Source organism: Microcebus murinus, chromosome 14, assembly GCF_040939455.1.
Source record: "Microcebus murinus isolate Inina chromosome 14, M.murinus_Inina_mat1.0, whole genome shotgun sequence".
In the NCBI taxonomy this organism is placed as follows: Eukaryota; Metazoa; Chordata; class Mammalia; order Primates; family Cheirogaleidae; genus Microcebus; species Microcebus murinus.
The window spans coordinates 79,233,983-79,260,740 of record NC_134117.1 but is presented as its reverse complement, the minus strand read 5'-3'; the positions used below and the strand labels follow the sequence as shown (position 1 = coordinate 79,260,740).

The window sequence follows — 26,758 nt, the reverse complement described above, 5'->3', positions numbered from 1 at the left end:
AGGAGTTCAAAACCAGCCTGAGCAAGAGCGAGACCCCGTCTCTACTATAAACAGAAAGAAATTAATTGGCCAACTGATATATATATAAAAAAAAAATTAGCCGGGCATGGTGGCACATGCCTGTAGTCCCAGCTACTCGGGAGGCTGAGGCAGAAGGATCGCTTGAGCCCAGGAGTTTGAGGTTGCTGTGAGCTAGGCTGACGCCACGGCACTCACTCTAGCCTGGACAACAAAAGTGAGACTCTGTCTCAAAAAAAAAAAAAAAAAGAGTGCTTGGGGGTAACACGTCTGCGCTTATCCTAAAGCTTCTGAAGCTTAAACCCCACACCTCAGCCACACCCACACCAGTACCCACTTTCTCTACAGCCAGATCCCGTCACAGCCAGCCAGACTCCCCCCATCCACTGCCAGAATGTCCCCAAGTTCCAGCCTCCCATCCTGGCCCATCTCCACACTCTGCCCATCCCACACCCAGACCCTCCCACCAAGGCCAGCCCTCCCAACACCTACTCGAGCTCCCTCCCCACAGCCTGAGCCTTCTCCCACGCCCAGCTCCACCCAGGCCCAGGCCTCCCCCATGCATAGGACCTTCTCCACTGCCCCATACTCCAATGTCCAAGCCCCGACATTCCAGGTCCCACACGACTCCTAGCCATCCTCCCTCATGTCTGAGCAGCACACGCTCAGGGGCCTTCCCCACAGCTGTGCCAGCTACACCCAGGTTCCCTGCCCACTACCAGATCCTCCCCCTACCCCTTCGGGACCCTCCACACTCTCCTCAATGCCACCCACCACACACCCAGGGGCCCTTCCAAGGCCTTTGGGGTTTTGTGGCCACAATGTAACTAATGAGCATTGTCAATTCAAAGAATGTCTAAGACCAGGCACTGCATAGGAAACCATGGAACTCCCTTGTGAAATGCTGTTTTTATATGAAAAACACTTGATAGAAGTTTCTCCAAAATTGACAGCATCCAAAACTTTCACACGACACTGGCAATAATAAACGGTGAAACGGAATGCACATTTTCTAAACTATCAGTAAAAATTTTTACAGGAGTTGGTCAATCCTGCCAGAACATTCATTTATCTAACATTCTTTCTCATGGAAATTATTCAAGTATTCTACATAGTTAAGTGAAGCAGTGATCATTGTTATGCAGTTAATATTACCAGTAAAATTAATGACAGGCAATTAATTTTAAATTCTAGCATTTGGAATTTTGTTATGTTTTTTTTAAACTTGCAATTGTTTTGCTTTTGTTTATCATTCTAATATTACTTTTATCATTCTAAATAAATATAAACTTTCAAACAAACCTGTTATATTCATAATTTCATGTTCTTTTCTTAGAGATAACTCCCTCTATTGTGCCAACTTAGCTTCCACTTCTGGATCTATCCTCTTCCTGCCCCAGAAGGTGTGTGTCTGTTCCTCTGCAAGCCACACCCCTGGCGTCACTATTAGGCACCAGATGTACACCACTTCAGCTTTCAGAGGCAATGCCAATCATTTTCCAAGGCAGTTGCACCAATTTAGGAATGGAATTGAGACCCGTGCACTCCACTCTACCCAAGCCTCGGGACCTAGAAGGTCCTAGTCACCACTGTCAGTGAAAAGGTAGAAAAAAATAGCAAACTCTGCCCATTCCTCAAGGCATAAGTGGCTTTCCAGTTCCTCTCTGGTAGAGGCAATGGCTTCGGATCCTCAGTGTGGAAAATCCCAATGTTGATCATTAGAAGTTAATATGTTAATATTTTACTAGTTTATTAAGAACGTAGGGGCATGTAATAGCTCTCAAGAATTTACAACATCAAACCGCAAGACATTTTAATTTTACATTATAGAAAAAGGTTAAAACTGCTACTTAATTTTTTAAACGCCATTGGATTTTTTTCCCCATTGTTTACCAAATTTCAGCTTCTTCAATGGCTCTTTTTAGTTTGGTAAACATTGATTGGAGGTACTTGTTATTCTCTCTTGTGGTCAGACTGGAGTAGAGTGGAACTAGCTCCCTTTGTTTATTGGTAAACCAGAATAACAAATGGCTGCAAAATGTTGCTGGGTTTTTATTTTTATTTATTTTATTTTTTATTTTTTTATTTTTTCCAGCATATTATGGGGGTACAAATGTTAAGGTTACATATATTTCCCTTGCCTTCCTTCCCCTATTACTTACTGGGTTTTTAATAAGCTACTTCAGTGAGACAGCGGAGACTTTGTAAAGCTCTGACTTCATTTGAATCCAGATTTCAGGTGGCCACAAATCCAATGAATTCTTTATTTAACAGACATTCTTCCACAAACTGCTGACATTCACCTTCACGTTCTATGCTAACACAGAACTAAGAACTTTGCAGTGCCTTTGGTCTCTTGAGCCACAGTTTCTAAGAGTCTTTGAAGTTAAACATTCAGTGCCAGTAAAAATATTCTTTTTTCTATTACTACCAAGTAAGAAAGTGGTTCTCCTTATCAGACACTTAATCTCATTATAACCTACCTATTTTTATAAAGATTTAGGTAAAGAGTTCAATGGAGAGACATTTCTTGGAATAAGAGCCACTGGTTCAAGATAAGAAACCGTTTTCATAAATTATGCTCTAATCTAAAATCTGGGTATGTACTTGACTTCATTTGCTCAATTTAACTGGAGGAAATGGCAAAGAGAAATTTATGACTGTGGCTTCCAAATGTTTAAAACCTATGTTTCTATCACTGACCAACTCTGACTTCCCAGTCTAAGAAAGCTGTCTCTCTCTACCCCATCACTCTGCAACTGCAGCCTGCTTTTTGTGTCTTCACTCATCAATCCATACTTGAAATATTATACTGTCTTTTTCTGTCTCCTACTTGTTACCCCACCATGATATCAGCCCTTAGGGGCACGAGGTTTGTGCTACCTGCTTTGGAGCCCCCAGTGCCTGGAACAGCTTCGGAAGTATAGCAGGACTTCCTGATACGTTGAATCAATCACTAAAAACCAAGTAACTGTATTAGAATGAAAATACTTTGAAAATTGTGTTACATATAAATGACAGGAGGCTCTTTTGTGTTCCTGTACTAGGCTCCAACAGATCAGACTAAAAATCCAAATGGAGTCACATCTGGCCTTTCACTGGGGGGGATAAAGAGAGAGAGAGAGACAGCCAAATTTCCCAAATGGGCCAGTTTTAATCATCATAATAATGAAGTGTCCTGTGCCTTTATTCCTTACAACAAAAAGTAACCTGATGTTAACCAGTTATTTTTCTATTGCTGTTTCCCTGTTCCAAAAGTTACAAGGAAAGTAACTTTAAAACGATCAATTCACTTTTTGTTGTGTGAACTAAAATAAAATCTTAAGGCTTCCCCGCCCACCAGCTGACTGAATGGATCCCCTCTTGGCCAAGGGAATATCCTAAAACTAAACTGCCTGCCACCAGGAGAGAGGTCGGACATGCCTCATGCCCCCCTCCCTTCTTGGAGACATCCTTTGTAACCATTAACAGTCCTAAGTGTATGCAAGACAAACCTGCAGATCTCAGTTTACAGACAAATATATGTCCCTTGGCTTGTCTCTGATAAACACACCTCCTTATCTTAAAAACATTGCAAGCCTTTAGACAAAGCTTCATGTCTTTTTTAGCCAATTACAAATCAAAGAATCTTTAAACCTACCTATAACCTGTAAGCTGCCCCCCTTGGAGATGGCCCACCTTTTTGGGCCAAGCCAATGTATGCCTCCCACGTATTGATTTATGACTTTACCTGTAACATCTGTCTCCTTGAAATGTATAAAACCAAACTGTAACCAGCCACAGCGAGTTCACTTGCTCAAGGCTTCTTGGGAGTGGCTCCAGGTCATGGTCGTACAATTTGGCTCAGAATAAATCTCTAGAGTACTATTCAGCTATTAGAAACAATGGTGATACAGCACCTCTTGTATTTTCCTGGATAGAGCTGGAACTCATTCTACTAAGTGAAGTATCCCAAGAATGGAAAAATAAGCACCACATGTACTCACCAGCAAACTGGTATTAACTGATCAACACATAAGTGCACATATAGGAATAACATTTATCGGGCGTTGGGCAGATGGGAGGGGAGAGGAGGGGATGGGTATATACATACATAATGAGTGATCGCACTGTCTGGGGGATGGACACGCTTGAAGCTCTGACTGGGGTGGGGGGAAAGGCAACACACATAACCTAAACATTTGTACCCCCATAATAAGGAAATAAATACAAAGAATGAATAATAAATAAAGAATAAATCTCTTTAAAATTATTTTATGGAGTTTGGCTTTTCCCTTGACAGTTGTTTCTGTTTTTCTTTTTTTTAATTTGTTTTGAGACAGAGTCTCGCTTTGTTGCCCAGGCTAGAGTGAGTGCCATGGCGTCAGCCTAGCTCACAGCAACCTCAAACTCCTGGGCTCAAGTGATCCTGCTGCCTCAGCCTCCCGAGTAGCTGGGACTACAGGCATGCGCCACCATGCCCGGCTAATTATTTCTATATATATTCGTTGGCCAATTAATTTCTTTCTATTTATAGTAGAGACGGGGTCTCGCTCTTGCTCAGGTTGGTTTCAAACTCCTGAGCTCAAAGGATCCGCCCGCCTGGGCCTCCCAGAGAGCTAGGATTACAGGTGTGAGCCACTGCGCCTGGCCATACCTGGCTAATTTTTAAACTTTTTGTAGACATGGAGTCTCACGATGTTGTTCAGGCTGGTCTCAAACTCCCAGCTGCAAGCGATCCTCCCACCTCCTTCCCCCAAAGTGCTAGGATTAAGGTGTGAGCTACCACACTGGCTGGTTTTTTTTTTATTTATTTGTTTTGAGACAGAGTATCGCTTTGTTGCCCAAGCTAGAGCGAGTGCCATGGCGTCAGCCTAGCTCACAGCAACCTCAAACTCCTGGGCTCAAGTGATCCTGCTGCCTTGGCCTCCCAAGTAGCTGGGACTGCAGGCATGCGCTGCCATGCCCAGCTAATTTTTTCTATATATATTAGTTGGCCAATTAATTTCTTTCTATTTATAGTAGAGACATCAAAGAGATCTCTTGTATAAGTCCATGCTTTTTGCTTTGACTGGAAAAGCAGGTGTTGTTGGCCATGGGAAGTCACGTACCAAAGAGTAGCTGGGAAAATAGCTGGCATGAGAAAATAGATGTGGGACGCTTGCCCAATTAAACTGTATATAATAAATTGACCAGCACTTTTCCAGTGCTTCAGTCTGAAACCATCTTGTCTCTGTGTCCTTTTTTTTTCCGGGGCTGCAGCCAATTCTGTCTGTCTGCGAATTAAGTATATGTTCTGTGTATGTCATCCCCCGTTCTGTAATCGGGCCACGACAGTGTGGTTATGCAGGACTGTAGTCCCAGCTATTTGGGAGGCTGAGGCAAAAGCATCGCTTGAGCCCAGGAGTTTGAGATTGCAGTGAGCTATGATGATGCCACTGCACTCTAGCCAGGGTGACAGAGCAAGACTTTGTCTAAAAAAAAAAAAAATTGGCCGGGTGCGGTGGCTCACGCCTGTAATCCTAGCTCTCTGAGAGGCAAAGGCAGGCGGATTGCTCGAGCTCAGGAGTTCGAAACCAGCCTGAGCAAGAGCGAGACCCCGTCTCTACTATAAATAGAAAGAAATTAATTGGCCAACTAATATATATACAAAAAATTAGCCGGGCATGGTGGCGAATGCCTGTAGTCCCAGCTACTTGGGAGCCTGAGGCAGGAGGATTGCTTGAGCCAGGAGTTTGAGGTTGCTGTGAGCTAGGCTGATGCCACGGCACTCACTCTAGCCTGGGCAACAAAGCGACACTCTGTCTCAAAAAAAAAAAAAAAGAATTAAACTAAATTATTGTAATTTTGTCTTTTGATAGTTATAAAATGTATTAAAGTATGGTACACATTGTATATATATGTACAGTGATATGAACTTTTCAACAACTGCCATTCCAGCAAAAAGAAAATGTAAGCCGGGCGTGGTGGCTCACGCCTGTAATCCTAGCACTTTGGGAGGCTGAGGCGGGCGGATTGCTCAAGGTCAGGAGTTCGAAACCAGCCTGAGCGAGATCCCGTCTCTACCAAAAATAGAAATAAATTAATTGACCAACCAAAAATATATATACAAAAAATTAGCCGGGCATGCTGGCGCATGCCTGTAGTCCCAGCTACTCGGGAGGCTGAGGCAGTAGGATCACTGAGCCCTGGAGATTGAGGTTGCTGTGAGCCAGGCTGATGCCACGGCACTGACTCTAGCTTGGGCAACAAAGTGAGACTCTGTCTCAAAAAAAAAAAAAAAAAAAAAAAGAAAAAAGAAAATGTACATTTATTGACATAAAATATCTAAATATTATCATTGCATAAAAACCACATACACATGCATAACAAAGAACTATATGTATATATATATATATATATATATATTTTTTTTTTTTTTTTTTTTTTTTTTGAGACAGAGTCTCACTTTGTTGCCCAGGCTAGAGTGAGTGCCATGGCATCAGCCTAGCTCACAGCAACCTCAAACTCCTGGGCTCAGGCAATCCTCCTGTCTCAGCCTCCCAAGTAGCTGGGACTACAGGCATGTGCCACCATGCCCGGCTAATTTTTTGTATATATATTTTTAGTTGTCCAATTAATTTCTTTCTATTTTTAGTAGAGATGGGGTCTGGTTTTGAACTCCTGACCTCAAGCAATCCGCCTGCCTCGGCCTCCCAGAGTGCTAGGATTACAGGCGTGAGCCACCGCCCCCGGCCTATATTTTTAAATTACATGTACAAACTTCATGACCATACTAAAAACCATTGAGTTGTATATTTTACTCTTTTATATTTTTCCAAAAGTATAATAATTTATTTTTACCACAGTTAATTGGTTGCAAATAGTTAAGAGTTGACAGTACTTGGGAAAAAAACCTTATAAATTGTAAGCATAATATAAATTATTGGAGGAGTAAAAAGAACATGGATGAAATAAAGCATGCCTCTGTTATGAACTAGAGGAATCACTTGCCATCTGAACCCCTATTTCCTTGGGGATAAAATGAACACATTCAGTGAAGATAAGGCTCTTCTACCTTTAACAATTTATGAAACTACATCTTTTATGGTTTTTGTCAGGTTTACACTGACCTAATGAAGGAAAAATGCAAACATTTCCTTAGACACACGGTAATGAAAATAGCATGGTCTCCATTCCGTATAGGTTTATGGAGTTCCTAATCATACTAGAAGCAATAGTGGCAACTCGAAAGCCAAAGGAAGCCCCCTCAACTCTTACGGTGATCTACGTAAGGGTTCACTGAGTAAGACAGGCCGGCATCCAGAGAACCTCCAGTCTGCAGTTCAACTCGGACTTCACAGGAGACATGACAGTAAGGAGGAGGCCCAGAGATGAAGAGTTGCTGTGTCAAAGAAAGAACAAAGATTAACAAGCAACTTAAATGAGTATGTTTGTCAACATTAGGGAAAATAGGTTGGAAAGTTGCCTGGCTTAGGTTGCTGCCCGCCTCAGAGAGCATGTAAGGCAGATATTGGTCTCTTGACTTACAGTTCCTCTTCTCTTAGTAATTATCCATACTTTTGTTTTAGATAACTACACCCTCCATATGTAGCACATGTAGTTTGGGGGATGCCAACTCCATCACTAGTTCTGGTAGTCAGGCATGTGTCCAGGCTAAGTGAACCATAATCCCACTCACAAAGCAGAGTTTCAAGTTAATGGATAACTTGAAACTACAGCACATAACTCAGAACCTACAGGACACCAAGAACAGTTTTCTAAGGCCATCTGAAAACTCCCTTGCTTACCCAAAACGATCCAGGCTAGCTTCCTCAACATGGAGGTAAAACACAGGTACTCCCATGAGCCAGACTTAAGAAAGCTGATATCATCTGGAAGGCAAAATTGAGGGATAGGAAGAAACAGAATCTTTGATTATACCATGGAGCATCTAGGCCACATCAACCCTAAAACTTTCACACTACCTCCAGATTTATCTTTTACTAAGTGAACTTGCACACGATTTTCTTTCCTTTGCAATTGGAAAAATCTTCACATATCAAAGATGTAAAGATTCCTGATTCAAAACACAGAAACTTGAAGATATTCAACAGATAAGGCCAAACTACGGTTAAATCCATATTCTTTTTTGTTTTTTTGAGACAAAGTCTCACTCTGTTGCCCAGGCTAGAGTGCCGGGGCGTCAGCCTAGCTCACAGCAACCTCAAACTCCTGGGCTCAAGCGATCTTCCCACTTTGGCCTCCCACACCGCTAGGATTACAGGCATGAGCCACCTCGCCTGGCCCTAAATCCATATTCTTAATAGAAGTCATTGTTATATGAACTTACCCTGAGGATGCAACTATTCATGAGCCAAGTTACAAGAGCATAAACCCTAATGTATGTTAGAAGAAATAATGATGTGTCCCAGGTGGCGTGGCGGCTCACACCTATATTCCTGGCACCCTAAGAGGCCGAGGCAGGTGGATAGTTTGAGCTCAGGAGTTCGAGATCAGCCTGAGCAAGAGCGAGACCCCCGTCTCTACTAAAAAAAAAAATAGAAAGAAATTAGCTGGACAACTAAAAAATATATAGAAAAAATTAGTGGTGCATGGTGGCACATGACTGTAGTCCCAGCTACTCGGGAGGCTGAGGCAGTAGGATTGCTTGAGGCCAGGAGTTTGAGGTTGCTGTGAGCTAGGCTGATGCCCCAGCACTCTAGCCTGAGCTACAGTGAGATTCTATCTCAAAAAAAAAAAAAAAAAAAAAAATGGTAATGTAAAAATAACTACAGATGGGTGAATATACATTCCAGTTTGTTCAAAGCCATCACAATTTATCCTTGTTCTCCTGGTACAGTTATTATTTTTTGAGACAGGGTCTTGCTCTGTTGCCCAGGCTGGAGTGCAGTGGCACAATCATAAGCACACTATAAACTCAAACTCAACTCCTGGGCTCAAGTGATCCTCCCACCTCAGCCTCCTAAGTATCTGGGATTACAGGCGTACATCACCATGCCTGGCTGATTTTTTTTTTTTTTTTTTTTTTTTTGTAGACACAGGGTCTCCCTATGCTATCTAGGCTGGTCATGAACTCCTGACCTCAAGTGATCCTCCCACCTCAGGCTTCTAATGTGCTAGGATTACAGGTATGAGCCACCTTGACAAATTGTACACGTAAAATGGGTGAATTGTTAAAAAGACATCTGCACCAGAATGTTTATAGCAACACAATTCACAATTGCAAAGATGTGGAAACAACCAAAGTGCCCATCAATATATGAGTGGATTAATAAAATATGGTAGGCCAGGTGCAGTGGCTCACGCCTGTAATCCTAGCACTCTGGGAGGCCAGGGCGGGTGGATTGCTTAAGGTTAGGAGTTCGAAACCAGCCTGAGCAATAGCGAGACCCCGTCTCTACTATAAATAGAAAGAAATTAATTGGCCAACTAATATATATATATATATAAAAAAAAAATTAGCCAGGCATGGTGGTGCATGCCTGTATTCCTAGCCACTTGGGAGGCTGAGGCAGAAGGATTGCTTAAGCTCAGGAGTTTGAGGTTGCTATGAGCTAGGCTGATGCCACAGCACTCACTCTAGCCTGGGCAACAAAGTGAGACTCTGTCTCAAAAAATAAAATAAAATATGGTATATGTATACCATGAAGTTCTATTCAGCCACAAAAAACAATGGTGATCTAGCACCTCTTGTCTTATCCTGGATAGAGCTGGAACCCATTCTACTAAGTGAAGTATCCCAAGAATAGAAAAACAAGTACCACATGTGCTCACCATCAAATTGGTTTTAACTGATCTACACTTAAAGTGAACATACATGTAATAACACTCATCGGGTGTCAGGAAGATGGGAAGGGGGAGGAGAGGATGGGTATATACACACCTAATGGGTGAGGTGCGCACCATCTGGGGGACAGACACGCTTGAAGCTCAGACTCAGGTGGGGAAAGGGAAATATAGGTAACCCAAACATTTGTACCCCCATAATATGCTGAAATAAAAAATAAAATAAAATGGGTGAATTGTATGGTAAGAGAAGAATATGTCAATAAAGCTATTTTTATTTTTTTTTTCTTTTCACTAGTGACAGCTGAACAATAAAGCTATTTTTATATCACAGTAAAAATAAATCACATGCACAGTTTTACATGGAGAGTGGTGGTTAAAAGCCAGCTCTGGGGCCAGGAAGCCACATCCAGCTATGTGGCTCAGCCATATCACCTAACCTTTGCACCTCATTTCCTCATCCTAAAATTGGGGTAATGAGTCCTCCCTCACAAGGTAATTGTGGAAATTGCATGAATTAATACAAGTTGAGTATCCCTTACCTGAAATTCTTGGAACCAGAAGTGTTTTGGATTTCTGATTTTGGAATATTTGCATGTGTATAATATCTTGGGGATGGAACCCAAGTCTAAACATGAAATTCACTTTATGTTTCATATATACCTTATACATATCACCTAAAGGCAATTTTATATATTTAAAATCATTTTGTGCATGAAACAAAGTTTTAACTCCAACCCATCACATAGGTCAGGTAAGGAATTTTTTTTTTTTTTTTTGAGACAGTCTCACTTTGTTGCCCAGCCTAGAGTGAGTGCCGTGGTGTCAGCCTAGCTCACAGCAACCTCAAACTCCTGGGCTCAAGCAATCCTTCTGCATCAGCCTCCCGAGTAGCTGGGACTACAGGCATGCACCACCATGCCCGGCTAATTTTTTCTATATGTATTAGTTGGCCAATTAATTTCTTTCTATTTATAGTAGAGATAGGGTCTCGCTCTTGCTCAGGCTGATCTCGAACTCCTGACCTTGAGCAATCGGCCCGCCTCGGCCTCCCAGAGTGCTAGGATTATAGGCGTGAGCCACTGCGCCCGGCCTTGGAATTTTATACTTGTTGCATCATATTGACGTTCAAAAAGTTTTGGATTTTGGAGCATTTTGGATTTCAAATTTTTGGACTAGGGATACTCAACCTGTATGTGGAAAGTACTAGAAAACAGCCTGCTAGGGAATAGGCACTCAATAAATGCAGGTGTTTGTGCTGTGCTAAAGAGATACGGAAAAGAGGGGGAGGTTTTCAAAAGACTAGACAGGTGGTCAACAAGAGATTTTCAAGAATAAAAATATATGACTTAGGCTAAATTCTGCAGCTGAAAGAGGAAGGAAATAGACTGAAGCAAAAAAAAAGTATGGAACAAACTAATATTAAAAAAGAGTTTTTTATGTAAATCTTTAAATGAATTATGGTTGGAATCAAAATAGTATGATGTTCAGATTCCAATGGATATACTATCACACACCATTTTACTTTAAAATATCAATGAAACATACCAGAAGTTATATCCTTTGCAACTACTTAAGCTTATGATGAAAACTTTAAATAGCAACATAAAACTGTGGAGTGGGTATGTAGTTTTTCAGAAATGAGATCAAACGTTCAAAGACCACTTGCCTACACAGATGTGAGAAACAGGGAGTGTCCCAGAGGGAACAGCCCATCCAAAGACTTTTGGACAGACTTGAAGAACCTAAAGGATTCTGGGGTCCAGCTTGAGAGTGCTGAGAGCACCAGAGAAGGTGGTTTAAGCAGGGCCTTGAATGCCAAAGCTTGTACTGCACTTTGTGTGTCAGAGGAGGAGAGAAAGGGATGAGTCACAGAGATGTCATAGGAGGCAGAATGAAGAGGAATCGTTTAAAGACTGGATACAGGGAATTAGGGACAGGTAAAATCAAAGGTGATGCTCAGGCCGGGCGCTGTGGCTCACGCCTGTAATCCTAGCTCTTGGGAGGCCGAGGCGGGCAGATTGCTCAAGGTCAGGAGTTCAAAACCAGCCTGAGCAAGAGCGAGACCCCGTCTCTACTATAAATAGAAAGAAATTAATTGGCCAACTGATATATATATAAAAAAAAATTAGCCGGGCATGGTGGCGCATGCCTGTAGTCCCAGCTACCCGGGAGGCTGAGGCAGGATTGCTTGAGCCCAGGAGTTTGAGGTTGCTGTGAGCTAGGCTGACGCCACGGCACTCACTCTAGCCTGGGCAACAAAGCGAGACTCTGTCTCAAAAAAAAAAAAAAAAAAAAAAAAGGTGATGCTCAGACCTTTACCACTTGGATGGACAAGATAGAGTAGGTGGAGTAAAGAGGAAACCAAGCATTTATTCTAGGCAATGTTGAGTTTCAACAGCCTACGAAACATCCATGTGGAGACAGGAGGCAGGCAGTGGGCATGGTGGTCTAGAGCTGAGAAGAGTGAAAGAGGTGAATTTCAAGGAGGAAGCCATCAACTCTCAGATGTGCTGAGAGGATTTTTTTAACTCCTATTTATCCATCCATAAGTGTATGCATCCAGCCATGTATTAATACTCAGTAATTTGTCGGCCATTTTATTCAATGGTTTATTCATATAGCCAAGGTCTCTGAAAGCAAGAAGCCATAGGTGACCTGAATCACAGTCCTGGGAGAAAAAGGTGAGGTCAAGATAGGTGCCCACGGCCGGGCGCTGTGGCTCACGCCTGTAATCCTAGCTCTTGGGAGGCCGAGGCGGGCGGATTGCTCAAGGTCAGGAGTTCAAAACCAGCCTGAGCAAGAGCGAGACCCCGTCTCTACTATAAACAGAAAGAAATTAATTGGCCAACTGATATATATATAAAAAATTAGCCGGGCATGGTGGTGCATGCCTGTAGTCCCAGCTACCTGGGAGGCTGAGGCAGTAGGATCGCTCGAGCCCAGGAGTTTGAGGTTGCTGTGAGCTAGGCTGACGCCACGGCACTCACTCTAGCCTGGGCAACAAAGTGAGACTCTGTCTCAAAAAAAAAAAAAAAAAAAAAAAAAAGATAGGTGCCCACGGTTGGTCCAAGTGCAGTGGTGTTTACAACTAATTGATCACAACCAGTTACAGATTCCTTTGTTCCTTCTCCACTCCCACTGCTCCACTTGACCAAATAAAACAAACAAACAAACAAACAAAGATAGATGCCCAATACCTGTGATGCAGGGTTTGGAAGAGGTGGGCCCCTGCCATGCCAGGAGTGGAGGCACAGAACAGGAAAGGTGGCTTCCTAGGTGAGGCAGCTACTGAACTGGGCAGAGTGGGAATGGCTCACAGGGGTCCATGGAGAGAGGACGAAGATTGAGATGGAGAGAAAGGATGGGCTCTGCCTGCAGGGGAAAGCGAGGTGTGTTGCTTAACTCCCCTTTTGGTCCACTGTCAGACACTGTGCTCAGAGTTGTGACATCAGAGCTCAGAAGACTACTGTCCATGCCCTTGAGGGGGTCATAGCCTGAGGGGGCAACACACATATCAACAGATATCTCCATTTGACTGTGCTTAGTGGTTGCCTGTGACCAGTGGATAAGGGACCACAAGAGATGGGAGATTCTGAAACGGACAGGGGCGTGGCGGGGTGGGTGGCAGAAAGGTTTGTTTCAGCAGTTGACTGTAGGTGCCTGCAGGAAAGGAAAGGGGTGTGCCCAAGAGCTGAGAAGTCTGGTCGTTGAGGCTTGAGTAGTAGTTGGACCACAGTGCTCAGAGGGGACCTGTGGGATAGGAGGAAAGCATTCGAGCTCTCCCAAATGAGGGCAGGTCGATGACAAGCGACATCGTCTGGCTTCTCGGTTCTGTGAAACTTTTCGGCTTCTCTTCTCTTGCACAGGTCTTCATTCTCGCCCTTCTAAACAGCCCCTAAAAGGGCATCCTGAAATGCAAATCTAACAGTGTCTCTCCACGGACAGGAACTCGCCCGGGTCCGAGGCCCGCTGCCCGCTTGCTGGCCTCACTCCTCGCGGCCCGCCCCAGGGGCGCCCTCCGCCCTGCCGCTCTGAGCTCACCTCGGTGCTGCCGCTTCACGTCAGCTATCCCTCACAGCCGCTATGTCCCGGCTCCTGAAGACCGCCACCAGCGCGGGAGCACGGCGGGCTCTCGAATGGATGCAATGGATGAACCAACTGACACAGAGACGCCCTCACGGCAGTAACCAGACACCGGCGAGCCACAGGGGGACGCGGAGGAACCCGCGGTGCGCCTGCGCAAACGTGGTGTGGCGGAGGCGAGAACGACACTTTGGGCAATCTGGCGCAGCCAATCCGCGCGAAGAGGGGCAGGACCGCTTCCGCGGAGGAAGCCCCGCCCACACTGCCTGGGCCCTCGCCTCGCAGGCGGCCTCACTCGCGGGGCCGCCTCAATAGCGTTTCTTGGTGCTGATTGGCTGGAAGCCACCGAGGTCTTGCTTCGATTGGCTGTCTCGTGGCCCTGCTCCTAGAGGCAGATGGGCTCGTTTTTGCGGGCGTTGGGCCTTAGCTCTGGAGTCCCGAGGGGCGTGGCTGCCGCCGATACTCTCACGTGGTTTTCGTGCCTCCTAGTCCAGAGGGCTCAGAGCCCACTACGCGAAGGGGCCCCTCTTGGCTCTGCCCCACACGCAAGGGTCACCTCAGGCCGAGCTCCGGGACGGCCGCGCTTCCCCCGGCTGAGACCGCAACCCGGTCTGACACTGCTCACCTCCTGCTCCCACCCAGGCGGGCGAGTGGGCAGAGTCGGGCCGCCCTCCCCGCGGCCCTCAGGAGTGAGCCCCAGATCTGCGGGCTCCGCCTAGGCGGCCCTGAGCCATCAGCCGAGAGACGGGAAGAGGAGCAGGGCACTCCTGAGGCGCGGGTCCAGGTGGGAGGGCAGTAGTCCCCTCTGGCCTCCTGGTTCTCTCGGAGCGAGGTGTTTCCCTCCTCTGCCCGATCCCTCGCCACGCACAGGCATCCACGCTCAGCCTTCAATACCTATTTACGGGCTCCCAGGCCAGGATGTGGAGAAAGTTCATTAACCTCAAGATTCAGAAGCACCATTAACAGCACATACTTCGGAGTCAAATCCAGACTGTTAGTTGCTGTGTGCACTTGAGAAACCGACTTCCCCTCTCTCTGCCTATTTGCTTATCCGTAAAGTGGAAACCATGACGGAGTCTACCGCGAGTGTTTGCGATGATCATGTCTGATTATGCTGCATGTACTTAGCAGACAGGCTGTGCGCGGTGAGTGCTCAGTGCGCAGGAGCCGTTGTAGTTGGGAATGGTCCCGAGACGCATGCGGCAGGGTCTGTAGCCTGGGGAAAAGGGGACCACCTTTAGAAAGTGCCCTTAGAGGGAAACTGTTCCGGACAGAGAAGGGTCTTGCTCAGTGCCGGGGCGGGGGTGGAGGGCCTCAGCGCAAGCTTTCAGGTTCCTCGCTGAGTTCTTCTACCCCATCAGGCTACAGAGGAGAGTAGGCAGCAAGAAAACAGATGTTGTCTCAAGTGCCACCTTTGCTTTGGAAGGTATCCAAGTATCCAGGAGTGTGCCCCTGCCCCACAATTTCTACCCTCTTCAAGGGCCCACCTCTTATAACCCTGTTTACGCTGTCCAAGATTGGGGACAGGTTGAGGCTGGGGCAGAACCAGGGATTAGGAGCCCAGCTCCCTGTGTGTAACGTCTGCAAGCACAGTGGTATGTCACCACCTCATCCATGGTGTGTGCCATGTCTGAGCACTGTCTGTTCCTCCGAGAGTGCTCTGATGGCTGGCCACACACTTAATGGCCAACAGCAATGCCTTCCATGCTGGAAGTGATGCAAAGTCAGTTCCTAAGTTAATGAACTTATCTTCTTAGATACATATCCCAGTACTTACATATGGCCATGAAACTGAGTGTAGATGCTTTAAGTTCTTTGTATATTAAGAAGTATTTACTAAACTGTCCTTTCATCCATTAGGAGTGTTCGGGATGAACAGTTGCTCTTTCACTCTCTCACAGTGTGATTCTTTTTTTTTTTTTTTTTTTTGAGACAGAGTTGCAAAACTCACTCTGTTGCCCCAGAGTCAGCCTAACTCACAGTAACCTCAAACTCCAGGGCTCAAGTGATCCTTCTGCCTCAGCCTCTCAGCTAGCTGGGACTACAGGCATACCCGACTACTTTTTTCTATTTTTGGTAGAGACAGGGTCTTGCTCTTGCTCAGGCTGGTCTCGAACTCCTAAGCTCAAAGGATCTGCCCGTCTCGGCCTCTCATAGTGCTAGGATTACAGGCGTGAGCCACGGCGCCCAGCCACATTGTGTGATTCTTGAGGGTTGGACTGGCAGTGAAGGCTGTTTTCAGGAAGTCACTTGCCCGGCTTCCTGGACATGCACTTCATTTTTTTGTTGCTGTTTCATCATAAACTGTCTCCGAGACATGCACTTCTTATCAGAACCCCCGGAGCCATGTATTGGGGTCTGATTTCTTATCTACAACATGAGAAAGCTGGGTGAGAGGCATTGATAGAAATCAAACTTCAGCTGGGTGTGTGCAGATCAAAGCCTGGAGGCATGAAAAGGTATCAGAGAGAGAAAACTGCAAGATCCAGCTTCAACTCTTTCTTCCTCCTCAGAACCCAGCTTTGCAAAGGACAGGAAGGAACTTGTGAGGGAGCAGAGTCTGTGGCCCAGAGGGGAGCCTGACAATAAAGCATTCACACTTGGGACTTCCCTCTGCTCTCTCAGTCACTGCCACCTGGCCTCCTCACATTCCCAGAATGGGCTTTTCCCTGTTGCTCTTTAAAGAACATAGATGCATCCTCAAAGGCATTAATTTCCTTAAGGAAAGGTAATACAAACAGGAATTATTTAAGACTGACCAGAGGTGAAATCAAAGAGAAGTATCTTGCCTGGCATACAGTAGAAGGGTAACATGAGCCTTCTATTTTCCAGGATAGACTGAATGTCACAGGCATCAGTAGAAGGCTGAGATCATCTACTTTAGGGGCTCTATGCTGGCTCACACACACACATGCACACACATACACTCACTCATACACACAGAGGCAGGGAAAGATTTAAAAAGAGACCTGGGAGACTGAGACAGAAAGCAGAAAGGTTGGGGAGACACACTGCTGCAGGTGATACTACCCTCAGAGAGGCCATCTTGGCAAGGCAGCCAGCTCAGGCCATCAAGTCCTCAAAACAATGCTCTTAGGCAGGCGCGGTGACTCACACCTGTAGACCTAGCACTCTGGGAGGCCAAGGCAGGAGGATTGCTTGAGCTCAGGAGTTCAAGACCAGCCTGAGCAAGAGCAAGACCCTGTCTCTACTAAAAAAAATAGAAAAAACAAAATTAGCTGGGTAACTAAAAATAGAAACAAATAGACCAAAAAAACCAATACTCTCACCATTCCTTTATAGATGAAGAAACAGAGACAAGTTAATGGTACCCCCCCTCAAATGTCACCAGGCTTATAAGATGGGCCCAGATCCAAACTCTGCTATTACGGCCACATTCTACTTCTTTCATTTATGGAGAATGGCTGGGGACACACACACATCCAGAGACCTGAAGAAAAAGAGTGGGTGGCAGAGGCCAGGTGAGAGGCCAGCCTACAGGGCCGAGATCTGCCCTCCAGGAGACCGCGGTGCCCAGAGAGCCCCCCCCCAAAAAAGCACAGTGAAGGTGTTGCCACCGTGCTGTCAGGCTGGGGTCCTGGCCTCATCATCCACCCCACATGTGACATGGGGCAAGCCACTCAACCTTTTTCTTCCTCAGTTTCCTCACCCTTCAAAAGTGGGAACTGTGAACATAAAATTTTATTTATTTATTTATTTATTTATTTGAGACAGAGTTCACTCTGTTGTCCCAGGTAGAGTGCCATGGTGTCATCATAATTCACTACAACCTCAAACTCCTGGGCTCAAACGATCCTCCTGTCTCAGCCTCCTGAGTACCTGGGACTACATGTGCCCATCATCACACCTGGCTAATTTTTCTATTTTTAGTAGAGACAGGGTCTCGCTCTTGCTCAGGCTGGTCTCAAACTCCTGAGCTCAAGCTATCCTCTTGCCTCGGCCTCTCAGAGTGCTAGGATTACAGGCATGAGCCACCGTGCTTGCCAGAGAAGGTAAAATTTAAAAGCTATTAGAACCCCAAAACACTTTAAGCCTTATGAGAGCTGTGACTAAGATCTGAGTCACATAATTTGTTTTACAATTCCACCTTTTAAATTGTAACTTAACTCTCTTCCTCATTGCTTTTGTTTTATAAATGCCTAAAAAAAGACGAGAGACTAGACCTCCCTCTTCCAATCGCTGGGCTCTGTTATAGATTAACTGCCTCCTTTATTGTCCTGTACCTACCTCAGGCCAGACGTGCCCCAAGCAGGGACCCCATGATAGTTATATCTTCAGTATAAAATGTTAAATATACCTTCCCTCGAACCAAAATGACCACCTCGGACTACTCAAATCATTATAACTATACATTAAGTCTTACATTTAAAAATATTAAAATTCCACTAAACTTCCCAAACTTCTACACTTTCAAACACTTACTTCTGTCTTTAAAATCTGTACTTCCCAAGCAAGCTGTCCTCGACCTTTACACTTAAATAAAATCCCTTTAACCTAGATTCTGACCTTTTAGATTATCTTAGGTTGACAGGATAATGAGGTCGTGTGCCTCAAGGGACGCTTGTGAGGGCTGAATGAGATCATATGTGCGATGAGCTCAAGAAATAGCGAGCCGCGACAACACCGGTTACCAGAGGTCTCCTGGCCACCTCTGTGCTGAGCTCTGTCGTGTGCACGCAGACACAGGCTGTGGGTCCAGAGGGCAAGGTAGCCACAGGCCGGGAGAGGCCGAGCTCTTGTTTTGCAGAGCAGGCATGGCAGACAAAGGCAGGCCAGCTGAGTGTCCCTGGGGCCTTCCCGCAGCCCGCTGCCCTCGCCCAGTGGCTAGGGACAGTCCCTGCACATAGGAGCATTGACAAATAGCTCATATCTTTGCACAAGTGACAGCATCCTATTCTGACTGCTCTATACTTTTTTCCACTTCATTATATGTCTGGGAGATAGTTTCAAGTCAGTACACGCGGAGTTGTCTCAATCTTCATAGAGATCTTGTGTTTAGGTAAAGGTGGCCCCACTTTTTGGCCTCCCCACGTCCTGCTCCTCCTGGGGATGTGAGCTCAGGTAGAGATCAAGGTCGAGATCAAGTGTCCCTCTCTGTTCCCCACAAGCTGGCCCTCCCAGGGAGAGAGAGATTTTCTACTCGGCCTAAAGGTCCCTTAGTTCCTCAGTTGCCAAGAACCTCTTTCCAAACCCAATTCTGTTCCTAACTCCCCCCATTGCACTCTGCCCCAGCCCCCACCCCGCTGCCCCCTGAACCTACTGGATACATAGAATCTAGCTCGCTTGATTCCATGCAGAGGGTTTGATAAATCTGGGGGAGCCGGGCAGAAGAGAGATCTGGGGATCCTCCTCCCTTTCCCCGCTCCCAGAGTGTGACCCTTCCTAGGCCCTCCACAGAGCCAGCTGTCAGCAGAGCCCTTCACCCTTACAGTCTCTCTTATCTCTGTTTTTGTTTTGTTTTTTTGGAGACAAGCTCTCACTTTGTTGCCCAGCCTAGAGTGCAGTGGAGTGATCATAGCTCACTGCAACCTCCACCTCCTGGGCTCAAGCCATCCTCCTGCCTCAGCCTCCTGAGTAGCTGGGACCACAGGCACGCACCACCACACCCGGCTAATTTTTCTCTTTTTAGTAGAGACTGGGTCTCGCTCTTACTCAGGCTGGTCTCCAACTCCTGACCTCAAGAGATCCTCCCACCTTGGCCTCCCAAAGTGCTGGGATTACAAGTGTGAGCCACCATGCCCAGCCCTTACAGTCCTTTCATTCTATCCCAAAGAAGACCCACCCACCTAAAGCCTTCATTGCTCTCCCCAGCCCGCCCAGGTCAGAGACCCTAATCCTTCATCAGCCATCCCCATTTGTCTTCTGGACAAGGACAAGTACCCTCGTGTGGAAAAGAGGAACTGGTGAGCAAGACAGCAGATGCAGAGGCCTGGGGCGTCCGGAGGCCTGTAGTGGGGAGTCTGGCGGCACTGATAGCAGCGACTATCCTCCTCCTGGCACCTAAGTGGGTGTCAGGGCCTGGTCAGAGCTGAGCCATCCCAAGGGGCATGCATTGGTCCCCATTCCTCCCCCGCAACACCCAGTCCAAGTAAAAGCAGTGGGACCACTGAGCCTACGGAGCCCCAGGCCACCCCCATAGGAATCCTGGAGCCCCCACTGCTGGCATAAGAGGCCAGCAACTCCCTGCCACAGCACCCTCCAGGCCCATCTTTTAGGATGTAGGTGAGCTAAAGAAGCTGATGCAATTTATGTCAGAATGGCCATTATTAAAAAAGAAACAATAGATGCTAGCACAATGCAGACACGGAGAAAAGGGAACGCTTGTTTATACATGCTTGATGGGAATGTAAATTAATATAACCTCTATGGAAAACAGTATGGAGATTCCTCAAAGAACTAAAATTGGACTTACCATTCAACCCCCCCTACTGGGTGTCTGCCCAAAGGGAAAGAGGTCATTATGTCAAAAAGACATGCACATGTATGTTCACTGCAGCACAATTCACAATTGCAGAGAATGGAATCAACCGAAGTGCCCACCACTGATGAGTGGATAAAGAAAGTGGGGTGTATACATACCATAGAGTACTACTCAATCATAAATAAGAATGAAATAATGTCTTTTGCAGCAACTTGGATAGAAGAGGAACCCATTATCCTAAATGAAGTATCCTAGGAATGGAAAAACAAATACAAATGTACTCACTTATAAGTAGCAGCTAAATAATAGGTATATATGGTCACACAGAGTGGTATCATGGACTTTGGAGACTCAGAGTGAGGAGGATGTGAGGTGGGTGAGGGATCAAAAATTACCTATTGGGACGGGCACAGTGGCTCACACCTGTCATCCCAGCACTCTGGGAGGCCGAGGTGAGAGGATGGCTTGAGCTCAGGAGTTCAAGACCAGTCTGAGCAAGAGTAAGATCCCGTCAGTTTAAAATAGAAAAATCAGCTGGGGGTGGTGGTGTGCACCTATAGTCCCAGATAGTTGGGAGGCTGAGGCAGGAGGATGGTTTGAGCCCAGGAGTTTGAGGTTGCTGTGAGCTAGGCTGACGCCACACCTCTCTAGCCCGGGCAACAGAGTGAGACTCTGTCTCCAAAATAAAAAAATAAAAAAATTACCTATCAGTTATAACATACACTATTCAGGGACAGGTTCACTAAAAGCCCTGACTTCACCATTACACAATTCATTCATGTAACAAAAACCACTTGTACCCCCTAAATCTACTGAAATAAAAATAAAAAGAAAGAAGCCGAAAGCCCATCACCTCCTCCCTGAAACCCACCTCCTCCTCCTCCCTCAAGGTTCTGGTTAGAGGCCCAGCCCACCCCTCTCCCCCAGCACCCTGGGTGTGGCAGGCGGCTGTTCCTTAAGAGCTCAGCAGGGAGGAGCAGGGGCCAGAGTCTGGAGGAGTCTGACCAGTTCCCTCCAGCCTGCTGGTGTGTAGCCCTGGGCGGGACTACAGGGTTTAAAAAGCCGGAACGCACTTGCCTGGGCCATCCACAGCCCCAGCAGCCTCCTCGGACCTGCTCCTTGCACCCCTGGCTCAGGTGAGCTCTTCACTCAGGTGAGCAGGCATCCACTTTGGGGCTATGAGGTGCACGGGGATAGCCTAAGGGACCAGTGTGGGGTGAGGCAGTGTTCCCAAGGATTCTGAGTAACCAGGAGCCTGTTTGGGGTTTGAGATATGGCTGCAGTGGCTTCCTGGGTAGGGAGGGCTCCCGCTTTGTGACGGCTGTCATGTGGATGATGGGTAATGGGCTACAGGAAACGGGAGCCAGGCTTTGGCTAAAAAACATGTGGACTGGAGTTGAGACCCTCATGATACAGGAACTCCAGGGGCGTGGAAGGTAAAGAGACAGGGTGGCCAGAGGGAGGCCCACATTAACAGTCCCTCCCTCCTGCAATGTGTTTATTGTAACAGGCTTTCAGTGCTTATAGACAACTAGTAGTTCACTTAATCCCACTGCTGTAACCTTGTGAGGTTGGTATTAGGATTGTCCTCATTTTTTACAGGACACTGAAGCAGAGGGGTTGGGTAACCTGCTGAGTCACACAGTTGGTGAGTGGCTGAGGCGTCTGAGCCCGGCCATCTGGCCCTGGATCTGTGAGCTCATTAGGAGGCCAGAGTTGGGCACAGCAGATATGCAGAAAGCTGGAAGGGGCTGATGTCAAGGACTCAGTCACCCCAGGGACAAGTAAATGGGGTTGTGGGTAGTTCCCACCTGAAGGAGAAAGGAGGAACGTCCCACTGCACTGCGTTACCAGCTGATGGAGGTCTGTGCTCTGACAGTGGAATCTGGAGCTACCAGGAGCAGGGTCTCAGGCCAGGGCTGGGCTGGGGGGAGGAGGTCGTCAAGGGCGTGGCTCCCTCACCCCAGAGCTCAAGGCTGCCTCCTGGGCTTCTTCCTTTGTACCTTTACCTTTGTGGCAAAGGCAGTTATGTGGAATTTAGCCTGAAAGTGCTGGATTTGGCCACCCCAAGCCCAGACCTCCCAGAACATAGCCCAGGGCCTGAGAGCAGCTCCCTTTTTGTGGGGTTAGGAAGGCCAGCTCCATGCTCTGCCTTAGAACAGCAACTGCCTGATTTTGGGCATCTGATTATACCTCCCTATGAAATGGAGACAATAGTAGGCCCTGTGAGGTGGCTTACCCTGTAATCCTAGCACTCTGGGAGGCCGAGGTGGGAGGATCACTTGAGCTCAGGAGTTCCAGACCAGCCTAAGCAAGACTCTCTACAAAATATAGAAAAATTAGAGGGGGCATGTGCCTATAGTCCCAGCTAGTTGGGAGGCTGAGGCAGGAGCATCGCTTGAGCCCAACAGTTTGATGTTGCCGTGACCTATGATGACACCACTGCACTCTAGCCCAGGTGACAGAGAGAGACTGTTTTTCAAAGAAAAAAGAAATGGAGGCTGGGAGTGGTGGCTCATGCCTGTAATCCTAGCACTCTGGGAGGCCAAGGCAGGACGACTGCTCGAAGTCAGGAGTTTGAAACCAACCTGAGCAAGAGCCAGGCCCAGTCTCTACTAAAAATAGAAGGAAATTAATTGGCCAACTAAAAATATATAGAAAAAATTAGCCAGGCATGGTGGCGCATGCCTGTAGTCCCAGCTACTCGGGAGGCTGAGGCAGGAGGATCGCTTGAGCCCAGGAGTTTGAGGTTGCTGTGAGCTAGGCTGACGCCACAGCACTCGAGTCTGGGCAAGAGTGAGACTCTGTTTCAAACAAAAGAAAGAAAAAACATGAAAAAGAAATGGAGACAATAGCATCTTCCTCTTGGAGGCAGGGTTTATCCTAAAGATTTTAACAAAGGCTTCTAGGGCACTTATTACCTGCGGACACATTTCTGAGTACTTAATTGGCATTAACTCAAGCCACATAACTCCAGGCACTTACCATTATCATCTCCAGAGGAAACAGAAAGTAGTCACTTTTCCAGGATGAGCACATAAACTAGTGCATCCCTAGGGTTTGTACCCCTGCTCTCAACCACCGACCACCGGGCTGTTATCCAGTAAGCTGTGAGCCAGACCCAAGCCATAGCTCCTCTTCCCTGCAGCCTGCCCTGTAGCTGGAGAGACTGACATGGCGAGACTGACCTCGGCCCTTGTCCTGCTGGCAGGTGAGTCTTCCCCTCCTCTCAGGACCCTCCTACATTTACCCCACCCACCAAGGCAACAAAGGCCAGACAGCATCTCCCAAAGGGGGCCTGGTGTCCAATAAATGTGTTTTCATTAAATTGCCAATTAAGTAAGAAGAATTAAGGCAATGATAGCACAGGTAGAATGTGAATACTGCAAAAATCGTCCCAGTGGTTCCTGAGTAATTGAACTGTGGGAAACATTAAAACATGAAAAGAAAGCAAAGCACTCCCTGTGTCTTGGGGAGGCAGAGAAGTAACCAGTAGGGATCAGCAGGAAGCTTCTCAGAAAGGGTAAAGAGATACCAAGAAATCAACCCAGTGAGAGCACAAGGAAGAGCTGCAGGAAGCCTGAGAAACAGGCAGGGCTGTGAGTTGGGGTCCAAAGGTCTGGGGTGGGAGCCAAGATCCACGGCCTGTTTGGGGCTGTGGAACAAACGCCTCAGGGTCACCTCCCCAACCTCCCCTGCGGCTCACTCACTTGGACACCAGCCTCACAAATTCCTACCCACTTCTCTGCTTCTCCCACTCAGGCCTGCCTGCCTTGGAAGCCAAGGACCTGTTTGGTGAGTGGGGCCCCAACTGCCTGCCCACTCGGCCCCAGTTTCCCCTCTGACCCGCCACATCCTGTCTCCAGGTTCAGGTTCTTAATCGTTTTTTCCCCTCTCTCCAGCTGATAAAGATGATCCCTTCTACTATGGTAAGAGCCGACATCCCACCCTTTCCTGTCCTGGACCTCTTTGCCAGACAGGCCGGTGAGAGGTGATGTGGAGTCCAGTGTAGACAAAGTGGGGCAGGGATTAACCTGGTCTCTGAGAGCTTCACTCCAGCAGGGTGTTTGGGAATACCTGTGGGTAAGGGGCTGGAGGCCTGGGCTGCTGGGCCCCCAGAACCTCACTCCTACCCGCCTGCCTTCCACACACCCCCACCCTCACCTTCCCCGGGACCCACCCAGCAGTTCTCCTCTTGCTGTCTAGATCCTTCACTTGCCTGGGCCTCAGCTCAATGGCCACCTTCCCTTCTGGAACAGCTTTCCTTGACCATCCTTCAAAGCTGATTCTGTCTCTGGGCTCTTGCACTCTTTTTTTCTCCACAGTGTTTGTCCCCATCAGATATTATATAATGCATCTAGTTGCTGGTTTGTTTTCTTTCTTGCTGCCTGGAATGGAAGTACCATGCAGGGCATACATGTCTTTTGAGCAAATGAGTGAGGCAGGCAGCCCCAGGCTGGTGCAAGCTCACTCTCCGTGCCTGTCACCCTAGACTGGGAAAGCCTGCAGCTGGGCGGGATGATCTTCGGAGGGCTGCTGTTTGTTGCTGGGATCGCGATGGCCCTGAGTGAGTGGCCGGGATGGGAAGGGATGGGCAGGGTGGGAACAGGGAGTGCCCTGACCCCAGCTCTAGCCCCAGCACTGATCTGGTCTCTTTCTCACAGGTGGCAAGTGCAAGTGCAAGGGCAATGGGAAGCAGGGGTAAGACTGGGGCCTTGTTGTGTCCCCTCCTGCTGAGCAGACCTTCCATGGTGGTGGGGAGGTGAAGCCCTGTGCCCTGGAGAGTGAGGACAGCCTCCTGCTGCTCACTGGGCCTGCAGTAGGGTCTGTCATTCCCAGATAATCAATCCCGAAGGGCCCCAACTCAGGGAAAGCTCTGACCCTTGGTATGAAGCGCCCTTGGAAGAATAGCGAAGAGGTGTGCCCCCAGGGAAGAGGCATCAGGGTTCTGGGGAGGGAAGAAGATCCTCCATGCTAACCCGATACCAATGGCCTCTCTCTAGCCCCTTGCCTGAGAAAGCCACCGCACTCATCACTCCAGGTGAGCTGGGCTTCTTGTGGGGCTGCGGGGGTGTCTGTAGGGACTGTCTGTGACACCCCGCTCCCCACTTTCCACAGGCTCTGCCAGTGCCTGCTGAGCACAGGACCAGCTCCCATCGGCGCCCCACCTCTCCCCCAGGCGGAGCCCTCCAGTATGGACTGGCCCTCCAGGGCAGGCTGTTAGGCTCCCAGGCTCCAAACCTTATCTACAGATTAAACTGGTCCCACTGCTCTCCTGGGTGATCTTGTGACCCTTTGTGCATTGCTGCTGCTCCCTGTGGCCTCAAGCGTATCCCGAGGCCCGCTCCCAGCAAGGGCCCACTTTGAGAATTCCCCCACCCACCACACGTTATATCCAAAGACCTTACAGGCTGGGCGCGGTGGCTCACGCCTGTAACCCTAGCTCTCTGGGAGGCCGAGGCGGGCGGATTGCTCGAGGTCAGGAGTTCGAAACCAGCCTGAACAAGAGATGACCCGTCTCTACTATATATAGAAAGAAATTAATTGGCCAACTAATATATATAGAAAAAATTAGCCGGGCATGGTGGCGCATGCCTGTAGTCCCAGCTACTTGGAAGGCTGAGGCAGGAGGATCGCTTGAGCCCAGAAGTTTGAGGTTGCTGTGAGCCAGGCTGACGCCACAGCACTGACTCTAGCTTGGGCAACAAAGTGAGACTCTGTCTTAAAAAAAAAAAAAAAAAAAAGATCTTACAGATTCTGCCCTTTGCCTAGACTCTGGAGGGCCTGAGGACCAGACACCCGCGGCAGTGACCTAGGGTGACCCCCAGCAGCTCTCCCCACGGAGACCGTACCTCACTTAGTGGACGCTCTCTGTGGTAGGAAATGTGGAATTCCTTCATTGACCCACACCAGGAAAACCCAAATAACCCCCAGATCATCCCATAGGCTCCCCTGCCCCAACCACTATCCTGTGAAATCCCAGTGCATCCCAAGAAGCCCTGCATAGTGCCTTCCAGAACGAAAAACCGCCTATGCATAATACAAGTTCTCTGGCCGGCTGGCAGCGGGACTCGGCTGCAGGAGGGCCGGGGGTGCGGGGGTGCCTCGGCCTGCGCCCGTCCTGCAGGCCCGCCCACGGCAGTCCAGGCTGGAAGGAGCTGAGCCCACTGCAGGACCCGCGTCTCAGCATGGCTACCTCCAGTGGTGTGGACCCAAGCCCGCCCTCCACGTCTCAGGGTGGGGCCTCATCCTCCGAGCAGTACAATGTGTCCTAGACTTGGGGTCACCTGACTTGCTGGCTGGGTCAGAGGCCAGTGCAGGGTCCCCGAGGTGTCAAAAGCAGGTCTCCAGCCTGCTGGGGCCTTCGGTGCAGGGCACGTGTGCGGGGTGAGGGCAGGGCTCCAAAGCTGGGCCACTGGGACCCCGCCCCGCCCCCAGGCGCCG

General features: G+C 47.9%; 1 protein-coding gene and 1 long non-coding RNA gene across 6 annotated transcripts; one reads left to right on the top strand and one right to left on the bottom strand.

The window, feature by feature from the left end:
• Nucleotides 1-6,787: 6,787 nt before the first annotated feature.
• Nucleotides 6,788-14,076, bottom strand: LOC142875603 (uncharacterized). 2 transcript variants are annotated; one of them, XR_012922928.1, is made up of 5 exons: nucleotides 13,831-14,076; nucleotides 12,987-13,161; nucleotides 9,884-9,991; nucleotides 7,788-7,871; nucleotides 6,788-7,381 (listed from the first exon to the last, which is right to left on the bottom strand). It is a non-coding gene; the product is annotated as an uncharacterized LOC142875603 (long non-coding RNA). The 2 variants fall into 2 exon arrangements; XR_012922927.1 differs by lacking the exon at nucleotides 9,884-9,991 and having other exon boundaries at nucleotides 13,831-14,074.
• A 285-nt stretch (nucleotides 14,077-14,361) lies between these two features.
• LOC142875601 (FXYD domain-containing ion transport regulator 4-like) lies at nucleotides 14,362-25,597 on the top strand. Of its 4 annotated transcripts, none has more exons than XM_076010335.1 (8): nucleotides 14,362-15,017; nucleotides 23,463-23,525; nucleotides 24,077-24,109; nucleotides 24,217-24,243; nucleotides 24,807-24,881; nucleotides 24,979-25,015; nucleotides 25,318-25,355; nucleotides 25,433-25,597. In XM_076010335.1, the coding sequence occupies exons 1-8, from the start codon at nucleotides 14,984-14,986 to the stop codon at nucleotides 25,450-25,452; spliced, it is 327 nt and encodes a 108-aa protein (XP_075866450.1). In that variant the 5' UTR covers nucleotides 14,362-14,983; the 3' UTR covers nucleotides 25,453-25,597. The 4 variants fall into 4 exon arrangements, with proteins under 4 accessions (XP_075866450.1, XP_075866452.1, XP_075866451.1 ...); XM_076010337.1 differs by lacking the exon at nucleotides 14,362-15,017 and adding an exon at nucleotides 21,315-21,450; XM_076010336.1 differs by lacking the exon at nucleotides 14,362-15,017 and adding an exon at nucleotides 21,315-21,467.
• The last annotated feature ends 1,161 nt before the right edge of the window (nucleotides 25,598-26,758 follow it).

Bases quoted from the DNA above. Each gene is read 5' to 3' on its own strand.
- LOC142875601 (XM_076010334.1), top strand. From the start codon at position 22,069: ATGTCAAGGACTCAGTCACCCCAGGGACAAGTAAATGGGGTTGTGGGT. The intron at 23,526-24,076 runs GTGAGTCTTCCC...TCTCCCACTCAG, and splicing joins GGCCCTTGTCCTGCTGGCAG to GCCTGCCTGCCTTGGAAGCC. The intron at 25,356-25,432 runs GTGAGCTGGGCT...CACTTTCCACAG, and splicing joins CACCGCACTCATCACTCCAG to GCTCTGCCAGTGCCTGCTGA.